General features: G+C 43.7%; 3 protein-coding genes across 3 annotated transcripts; 1 reads left to right on the top strand and 2 right to left on the bottom strand.

The window, feature by feature from the left end:
* Nucleotides 1-2,255: 2,255 nt before the first annotated feature.
* H257_01401 (hypothetical protein) lies at nucleotides 2,256-2,707 on the top strand (the record flags this gene model as incomplete). Its single annotated transcript, XM_009824577.1, has 3 exons — nucleotides 2,256-2,458; nucleotides 2,506-2,595; nucleotides 2,668-2,707. The coding sequence occupies 3 exons, from the start codon at nucleotides 2,256-2,258 to the stop codon at nucleotides 2,705-2,707; spliced, it is 333 nt and encodes a 110-aa protein (XP_009822879.1).
* A 6,117-nt stretch (nucleotides 2,708-8,824) lies between these two features.
* H257_01400 (hypothetical protein) lies at nucleotides 8,825-9,112 on the bottom strand (the record flags this gene model as incomplete). Its single annotated transcript, XM_009824576.1, has 1 exon — nucleotides 8,825-9,112. The coding sequence occupies one exon, from the start codon at nucleotides 9,110-9,112 to the stop codon at nucleotides 8,825-8,827; it is 288 nt and encodes a 95-aa protein (XP_009822878.1).
* Nucleotides 9,113-9,467: 355 nt separating this feature from the next.
* On the bottom strand, nucleotides 9,468-9,989 carry H257_01399 (hypothetical protein; the record flags this gene model as incomplete). The annotated part of the gene is made up of 1 exon (XM_009824575.1): nucleotides 9,468-9,989. The coding sequence occupies one exon, from the start codon at nucleotides 9,987-9,989 to the stop codon at nucleotides 9,468-9,470; it is 522 nt and encodes a 173-aa protein (XP_009822877.1).
* Between the last annotated feature and the right edge of the window lie 211 nt (nucleotides 9,990-10,200).

Genomic DNA, 10,200 nt, shown 5'->3' with positions numbered 1-10,200 from the left:
GTGGGCCAAATCGCACGTTGATCTTGGTACCGGTTGGGACCAAATCGTCTTCTCGGATGAGAAGAATTTCAACCTGGACGGGCCTGACGGCCTTCAGTACTACTGGCATGATCTTCGCAAGAAAGAATATACATTTTTGAGTCGACAAAACGGTGGCGGCAGTGTCATGATCTGGGCGGGATTTTCAAGTAAAGGGAGGACCGAGATAGCCTTCCTGCAAGGCCGTCAAGACTCGTACGCCTACTGCGACACACTTGCTAACTACCTGTTGCCCTTCGCCCACATGCACCATGGTGGCGAATTTTTGTCTTTCAACAAGATAATGCAAGCATCCATGCAAGTCACGATACAATGGCGCTTTTGGCCGAGCACAACATCCCACTTTTGAGTTGGCCGTCGCTTTCCCCGGACCTAAATCCGATTGAAAACTTCTGGGGATGACTGGCACGAAAGGTTTACGCGAATGGAAGGAATTTTCGACCGTTCAAGAACTCCAGCACGAGATTTCGCGGCAGTGCTAGGCGATCGAAGACGACCTCCTTGTGAAGCTCATTGCATCGATGAAATCGCGATCTATTGGTGTTCAGCAAGGTCAGGGGTTGCGTACGAAGTATTAGTGTGTACTGGGAAAGACGGAATGCAACGCCCACCCTAACTTCGAGTTGATACAAGATACAGCTGTCCTATTGGCTGATTAACTACGAAGTTCGACCTAATTTATAGCCAATCAAGAAACATGAAATAGAAAATGCAACTTCGACAGGATATTAAATTACACATTTTGAATCACCGAATGCAGCATTCAATAGCTAGTACAGTGAAACTGATTAGAAGAGGTTATGAGTACCTGAAGGATTTCCGATTAACATTTTTATTGATTTTCATTATTTAAATTATAGCCAATCAGAGTCACCAATTTTGATACTTGAGTATGATTGGATAACCAAAGTGTGACACACAAATATCTTCGGTGGGCGTTGCATTCCGTCCTTCCCAGTAACACAATTAATACAGCTTGAATATTTGGTTCTACGCCTTGATTAAGTAGTGTACCTTTCTAATATGGCCAGGTATTTTTTATCGATTTCACTATGGTGCAATTTTTTGGGTTACAGTATAGTCATCGTAATCGAGATCAAAAGGTACGTCAGAGACAGTCATTTCACCTTGAATCTTCCGCAATAAATGATTGTAATGTTGGCGAGATTGATCCATACCTTTTACGAAAAAAAAACGGTTGTACCTTTCTTCAATGTCCGGCACTGTAGCTTTAAGGCCTTGGACTACCAGATTCAGAACTTTGCCAATCGGTAGCACCTGCAATCGAGGGTGAATGCTCGTCGATTTAAACCTGTCAGGTGTCGCATGATGTGATCACGATGAACATGATCACAGGCATAGCTATTTAGATATAAAGGATGCATCCTTGTCCGTTTAGCTTGAGGTTCGGAGCCCACATTTACACTACTACTTGTTGGGTCACATAGTCGCGGTGCAACTATAGGAGCCCGCTTGGTCAACGCTCCCATTGTTGTTGTAGTTATCCTATCAGAAATCATTGTAGCTTGATCGACTACGTCAAGTTGATGCTTCTCCGACCTGTCGCCAGTGTACTACACCAAGGTGGTGAACCATGTCCTGTAGTAGACGTCGAGGTTTCATCACGACTCGAATTCAGTGAGATAATTTCGGCAACTTCATTGGCAGTTATTGTCATTGTGGTATCCGTAACAGCACGACCGAGAAGTTGGTATACGTTCTCGTATTCAAATGTAACGTCACGTGCAATGAGAAAGCGATTCCCATACACGTCTAGGAGGCGATAACCTTTGTAGTCATCCGCAGCTCCGAGGAAACGACACATCGACCGAGAGGACAATTTTTTGTCGGTCCTCGTTGTCGATGGTACATGGGCATAACATATAGAGCCCCAAACGTGAAGATGCTGCATATCAGGCGGACTACCCTACACAATTTCATACGGTGTCATATTATCTAATCACCCTATTGGTTGAATAGCGCGCATACATGTAGGTACCGGGCCACCACCGATCGGGCATCAAGTAACGAGCAAGTCACCTCGGCAAACTTTGCCTGATGGTCACGCTCCGCCGAGCCATTCTCTTCTTGGCAGTATGGATTTGACTTTTGGAACTGAATTCAGAGCTTTCTATAGAAAGACTTCAACACATTTTTGTCAAATTCCTTCCCACCATCACTTCGGATTCTACAAATCGTAGCTATTCCATTTCACGATGTCCGGGATCACCACCAACCAGTATGTGAACCCCTTGAGCGTCGTGCGCGTCGGCCTCGTCGAGGTAGGTCGAAACCTTCGACTATCCGCCATTTGCGTGGTAGATCCGCCAAAGGTCACCAAAGCACAAGTTGATGCGTCCACCGGAGTCCTGTTGAACACAACTTGTGTGCCCTCGCCGAGCGTCGCACCCTCCACATGGTACGCTCCAGGGCATCGCCACGGCTCCCATGTATGAACTTGTTCAGGATCTTGATCTTGACGTCATCGACGGTCTCGTCGGCATCAACTTGGGCCGGCATGATGTGTCCGTCCGTCCGTCGCCAACCACGACACAGGTCAAGACGAGCATATTTCGAAATGAACCATTGTTGTTGTGGTTCAATCACTCGCTGAAAGAATATAAGTAGAAAGTGCTTCTTGTTGACGTTGCAGATTGATATTCAATGAAAGTTATGTTACTGTATCGTGAAGCTTGAGTGCGTGCATTCTTTGCAGTTTAACACGCAAATGCCAGTGACAAATCGTTTGTCCCGATTGTGACCAAGTTCACCATATTAAAAGCATAGAACCGAACGAGGATCAGTCCTACTTAGATCGTTAGGCCTGTTTTTATTTAGGACGCTTCCCACTGAATGTATGTTCGTGATTGATTGGACGAAATGGAGTGACACGCCACAACCTCAGCCGATGATTGGCCAACCTTCGCCAAAATAGCGCGTTTCGAACGATTACCAAAAATACCGACCGACTAGTATTTGCTCGATGGAGTTCACATTGAAGGATTCAGATGTGCACTTTTCTTGAACACCGTAGAATTGCAGTAGCTTTGAAGAACGACCGCAGGTGGCCGTTGAAGCACCACATCAAGCGGCCGTTGCAGCACCACGAAAGGTTTGCAGTGTCGAAATGTGCATTAGCTAGCGGCCGTTACTCCACACACTATGAATACAAAAAGTGCAACACTGAAGGATGCCCTGCCATGTCACAGTGTCGTGGGCTCTGCCGCACTTGTGGCGGCATTATTTCGTGTAGTGTGATCGACTGTGCAGATAGCTGGAATGTGCAATCGACTTTTAAGAGCGATATTGAATAGTATAATTGTACAATATAGTAACAATATACTGGTATCAAATAGCATATTGTTCCACTATATTGGTATTGTCCTTTTGAAACCCATAATTAATTACATGGATCTCATGAACAATATAATATTCCCAATAGTATTATTTCTACAATATAATAATAATACAATATTGAGTATCCCTGGCCCAACCTACGATATATGGATATATGACGATATCTATATACAGTATAGGACGATATAGTGCATGGCATACCATCATAGATGTACGCAGCATTTCCGTCCAATACAACTCGCGGCAGTAGTTGTACCAGACAACCCAGTCTCCATTGACAGCTCTTCTTTAGATACAACGCGGACACAGGTTGTTCTCAGGCCCCCACGCAAAAAGCACGCGAACGAGCTAATTCATACGCAGTTTGGAGCGTTGGAACCACGAACCTGTTCGAACGCTAATCTCGACGCTCCCGCGACCTTCACAGGCATAATGTCGACATCACCACCGCTTCTTCGTCGTATCAAACGTCATTGCGCAGGAGCGCTTAGGACACGTCATAGCGTTGGGTAATAGACCAACGTCCATACACCAGGCCACACATGTATATCGGCAGTGGCTTTCAGGTCAGAGTGCCACGAGAAGTCGGCGACGTCCGACGTATCATAGAGCTCGACTTCGGCAGGCACCTGGTCGAGGGGCAGACCATCGTATCCCTGGAGTGGGCCAACGTCAGCCATTTAAATTGCGAGGTGTGATGGCCAGCCAATTATTTTCCAGATAATTTACCTTAAATATACTATACTATGCATTTCCTAGTTTACTTCAAATTGTGTATAGTATATATAGTTAATACTATACACGGTAGTAGTTAATATAAAAATCGTATGTAGTTCATGTCTACAAAGGCTCTATAGACTATTTTAAGTACTATCTCTGTTATATAACTATTTCGAGCAGAAATTCTGATCTATAATGAGTTCAAGTGTAGGGAATCTAAATATAATTAATTTAATGGTACTTGAAGTACCGGTACAGTACCCACCAGGGCTCCACGACACACGAATGGTGAACGGAGGAGTGTTGTAGAGGACTCCTTTGTCTCCACTGCACTACACTCTCCTCTGCAGCATCTGCAGTGTACTGCGATGTTTGCCTCCACTATGTCGCTGCTGTTGTGATCCAAAGCAGTGAATTAAAATGTGCTTGCATTTTTTTAGATTGACTAATTAATATCATGTGAAATTATATTGTGTATTACCAATTGAATGCATTTATAATATTTGATCAAATTATTGTTTAAACCTATACGAACATCATGGTTTCTAAGGAGCGCCATCAAAAATCGTTCACCTGAAAAGCCGTGACTATAGAGCTCATAACATTTAATTTCTAAACAAATATGAAATGTTATGCCCAATCATGTTCTATGATACGTCAAAAAATGGTGGTGATTTATGTTTTCTTGTGCTATCACAATAAATATATTTGTTCTCGTCCTAGAGATGCAGGGACTTGAAGTCATGCCAAAACTCGATCAAAAACAGTGTCAAGAATTGGTGCATTAATTACCTTATCTCCAATCAGTGCCACCACGTTATGCGATATTGTTTCCCATGAAAATCCAATAAAAATGTTAGGTCGTTAAAATTTGCGTTGCATTTATCGAATCCTCATCGTGATTGACGAAAAGAACAACAATATCTTTTGTGTAGCCTGCATCATAGGAATATAGAGAAACAGCCTCATCATTCGATGGAAATGTAACGCAATGGCTTTATCCGTTAGACCAACCATCAAACATAATTGCAAATGTGTCTGGAAGTAATCCAGCTATCTTTTTCTCCACATCCACGCATTCGGACAGCATACTCATGTATTTAATAAAGCATCGGTAGTAGTACTAAAGGATTGCAAGAACGAGTACTTTCGAGCCATATTGTTTTCACAAAATCAAAAGTACAGTGACGCGCAAGGCGTGGCCTACCTGCTGGACCCAAGCTTTTTGGACAGCGGCTTCAACAGAATGGAATTCAAGGATCGTATGGTTGATTTCTTTGTGAACTACTCTCCATCGGACACCGCGCCCAGGGCTGACAGACGTAGAGATGATTTGTCGCCCGATCTGAAGCAGTTTCTAAAGGACTACCTTAAGCTGCATAGTACCAAAGGGCGGGGACTACAAGAGCTGAAATCAACGAAGAAGAGCGTCGTCGAGTTTGATGCTTGATAGTCAAGCGTGGCCACTCCTATGCGAGCAAGCACTTCGACTACTCATAGGTCGCAAACCCTGAGTAAGAGTTTAATCTTGCAATAAAAACTGTATAAACGGATTTATATATAAGCTGTTAACTGTAAAACTAGTATCCATTCTTCCAAAAGTGGGTTTTACTGTTAACAACATTGGTTTTGTACCCGCCGTTTCAGTGGTGTTTCGTTTTGTCGACTGAAATGTCGTCAGTGGCATTGGGGGACTGCCAAAACCTCCACAAACTATTTTGCTACCGCTCGCAAGTGAGATATTTCTCGATTCATGACACTGGTAGCAAATTGCGGAGAGGAAAACACACTCTCAGTAATATGCTACTGGTCCCTCGTAAATGCTCCTATACTACCTATGTCCGAAAGCAGCTGCAACAATGTCACTTACCGTAAAGTTTATTATTTTATACAGTAACTTCGAAATTGACTTCACCACAAATATAACCTGATACCTGTGAGTACCGATATTCCACACATTTATCGAATATTAACTTTTGAAAATGATATTGTAGTACAGTCAAACTTGAACATCATTCATGCAGTATTTCAAGGATAATTTCTGGACAATGCCGGATTAGAGTTATTTCCATGGTCAATTCGGATTCGTTTAAAACCCTGTTCAAAAGCATGCTAAAGTACGAGGTAAAATCCTATTTTGGACAAGATATATCAGGACAAATGTTGTGAGTGTTGTTGTTGCAGCTACTTTCGGAAAGAGGTAGTAGAACATAGCACTATTTTTCAGGCTTGTGAAAGAAGTAGACGTGACAGGTTGTCTGTCGTCCTGGTCGCAGAAATGTCAACATAAGGTAGGAAGGGATGGTGCAACGGATCTGTAGCACGCATGCTAGATCGTGTCGAAGCGATGCTGACTGCTGGGCGAAATTCATGGGTAAGAGTAGAATCAGCGTTTCGGGGTAAGCAAGCCCGTACCCGCATCGCTACGTGGATGAAATGAAATTAAGCGCAAGTTCGCCCAGCTGAAATATCACTAGATGCCGACTGGCGACGCTTCGTGCCATGCAGGGCGACACGCATCAGTCGACAGATCGACAACGAAATAGAGGTTGTCGAGAACAAGAACGACGTAATGCCAGACGACAACACAGCTCGTACGATGAAACGCTTGATTTTGATATGTGTCGTAATTTAAGAGCTGGTACAATTAGACGAAGCGTTTGACGGTGCAGCCCTGGACGTGGAAGAAAAACCAATCGTGAAATAAGTCCGCTTGGCCACACAGGACTCGGTGTTACGAATTTGATCAAAACGAGCCCACATTTGAAGCGGCAGGGTCAAAGGTAGTGAGGGCGTTCAGTCGTCACTTTATTCACGCTCTAAACACCTTTCTTTGCGATCAGCCGCCATGTTCTCCATCACAAAAATTTCAAGCACCATATCCGCCGAGGGTTTATTATCGGATTCAGCGGCTTCAACGAGAACCTTGTCAATCGAGCGGCATTTCATCGCAACATAGCATTGACGATGTTGTAAGGTTCATGACCTTGATGTTGCCACAAAACTTGGCAGAAAAGTCTTGTATGCGAAGCATCTCGGTTAACGTTATTGGTATCTTGGATGACAGGATTCGATGCTAGAAGCTGTGACGGTACGAAATCACCTGTGACAACCGCAAAATGGACTTATAGGGATTTGGTTTGCCCACCCTGTAGGTGTTGTGCTACGGCCGATAGTGTCATAATGGTAATCATATGCATTGACTTCAGGAAGTATTCGTTTCGCCGTACGTCTTAGACGAACATAAGCAGATCGCATTGGAACGGATGATGATTTTTTCGCTTTGTCCTCCAAGCGATTGCCGCTTCGCATTTTGAGTTGTAGTCACAAGCCCTGTGCATGACTTGAGTAATGAAATTCAGTTTGTTCGTGTGTAGCAAACGTCGCACAGACCCAAGTTCGTCGAATCGTGCAAGCAACTATGGCTTCTTGTCGTACGTTTGGGTTTGCTGGTGTTGAAATCGGTAGATTTTTTGGTTATTTGCTGCTCGGATGGTAATCAGGAAGTGAGTGTCTCATTGTGGTGTTGAATATTTGAAGGTATGAATCCACCAATCATATGGTGTACGTCATCTATAAACTACCAACTTTTCACAAAATTTTCTGACCTATATTTCATATTCATTATTCAAAATTTCAGCAATTTCAGATGTAGAATCGACAGATCTCAATGTGGTGGAGAAATTCTATGTCTCAGATTCAAATTTGGTGATGAATTGGTCCAGAAATAGATATTTAACCTAGCTGTATTTTTACACGGGCGCTTGGATATTTGGCCATAGGGGTGGCCGCTGAGATGTATCTTGATTTTTGTATATGACTCTTATCCGTATGTAATATCTGGAGGAAGTTGGGACCTTTAATCTCCCACTGCAGTGATAAGACGTATGAAATCGGTATTTAACGTATTTGGCTTTTGGGTTTACAGTTAATTAAATTTTATTGTACGTTAAATAATAAAACCTCCACTCTTCGATTTGGCCAGTGGAAGTTTTTAGATGACGTGCACCATAAGTCGATAAAGATGACGAACGCAGATTGGCTTGTGCTACATTAATTCGTTTTCACAAGGTGCAGTAAAATATTATCCTATCGTGCAGATGACCATGTTTCACAGTCAATGGGGTCAGCTTACCGTGTTATAGAGGTTTATTGAATTTACACAGGTATCAATTCTACTGAGGTTGTATTTAGCCAATGAAAATGGATTGAGATTTGGATTGGATGAGAAAGTCAGCTCATCAAATGGTCGGTCATATTAGTACACCATTTTTCGATTAAGTTCAGGTTATTTCCGGTATATTTCGCCCGACGTACAACTGATTCACGCCAATGTACGTTAAGGTAACGCATCGAAATCCCGAACACTTTTTGCCAAAACTTGACCAGATATTTCAACTTCATGTTACGTAGAAACTACAACACATTGAGAAAAACTAAAGGCACCACACGAAAATATAATTCGAGGTCAATTTTATTGTGCGGTATCCACCATCGTTCAACCAGTTCTGTGAATTGTATGAAAATTATTATCGTCACCGTCAAGTCCAGATTGAAATTTCAAGAATTCCTAAATCGCGAACACAATGATGTTTTAGGTAAAGTATACAGCAAAAAATATATACAATAAAATACGATAAAATTTAATGTGGCAATTTAAATCCCAAGAGTCATCAAAAGAATGTCGCAGTGGAAAAAAATATTGGACTCACTTCTTCCGCTTCTTTGGTTGGACCGCCGAGGCACGAAGACCATCACGAGTGTGCCAGTTCAACTCGGTCAACACCCTCTTCCACCCTACTTGCTTTGGCGGCAAGGTCAGAGCCATGTCCCTTGCAAACTCCTGCGTCTTCAGCCAGGTATCATCTTCTAGGGAGCCCTTCACGCCGTTCTTCTTTGCTGCTTCCAAGCGGCACAGCATGCGCGGCAGCGGCCAAATGCCACAGGTGTGAAGCCCAATCGCCACTGCCGTGTTGACCTTCTTCGGGTCATCCATTGCAGGAAACACAGTGTTGAAGGCCTCCCGTCGTGGCGCACGATTTTTTTTTGCCGGGAAGGATGAAGGCTGGCGGCAGGGGTTCTCAGATATCTATCTTTTACCTATTCTCAAACAGTGAGTTGAAAGGTAACTCATCTTTTATGGAGGATGACGAAGATAAGTTATCTTTTGGCAGATAACTTATTTTTCCAGATATACAGAAAGAATAACTTATTCGAATAACTCCCCGGTGTAAGTCCATTCTATGTAGTCATTAACTTGGCTACATCGGTCACGTACCAAAGACTACAATTTACTTTGAGGAACATTTGATGTTCAAAGTTCTGGGGGGTTGTGGCGCGACGACGATCGTTCAATGCATACTTGGCCCAGGAAAAAATCGCTCGCAATTATTCGACGTCGGACGGATAAATCGACAGTCCACGTAGGAGTCAGCATCGGCTGAGACCTTGAGGCGCTTCTTCGCAGGTTGCGCCAGCGTCAATGGCTTGTCCTGGCTTGCATCCAAGGCCTTTGGGGGCATCTTCAAACGATCAACACTCGCGACTTGACCATCACTCATGCTAGAAACTGATTGGTCCAATATCTTGGTGATGGCAACTTCAAAATCCGCGTGTCCGACGACGGCTGAATTAGACGCCAAGCGCTTGGAAGCCGACGGATGAAGCAGCATACACTCATCAAAGAGGTTGCGGACATCCAGCATGGAGGTAGCTTCTTCTTGGAGCGCCAACGTCATCGATTCAAGCTCGTCAAGCACGAGCAACACAGCGTCGATTTCGTCGTCTTGGTCGTCGGTCGGGGTGAGGTGCAAAATATTGCGATCGCCCAGAAGCCTGATATACGTGCGGATGGCGACGTAGCGCTTGAGCATTGAGTACGTGGAGCTCCAACGCGTGACATTGCGGTTGATCGCACCTAATGGTGTCAAGCGACGTAGCTTTGCAGCTAGTTTCAGGTTTTTTAGTTTTTTCATTAACTCATTGACAGTGTTAATCAAAGGATCGTATTGAGTCAAAATGTCGGTGACGAAGAGGTTAAACCTGTGACTGGCATAACCAACCAAAGGTACACCACATCGGTTA

This window comes from Aphanomyces astaci (genome assembly GCF_000520075.1).
Source record: "Aphanomyces astaci strain APO3 unplaced genomic scaffold supercont1.2, whole genome shotgun sequence".
Classification (NCBI taxonomy): Eukaryota; Oomycota; class Saprolegniomycetes; order Saprolegniales; family Verrucalvaceae; genus Aphanomyces; species Aphanomyces astaci.
This window is presented reverse-complemented; position numbering and strand designations above follow the sequence as displayed.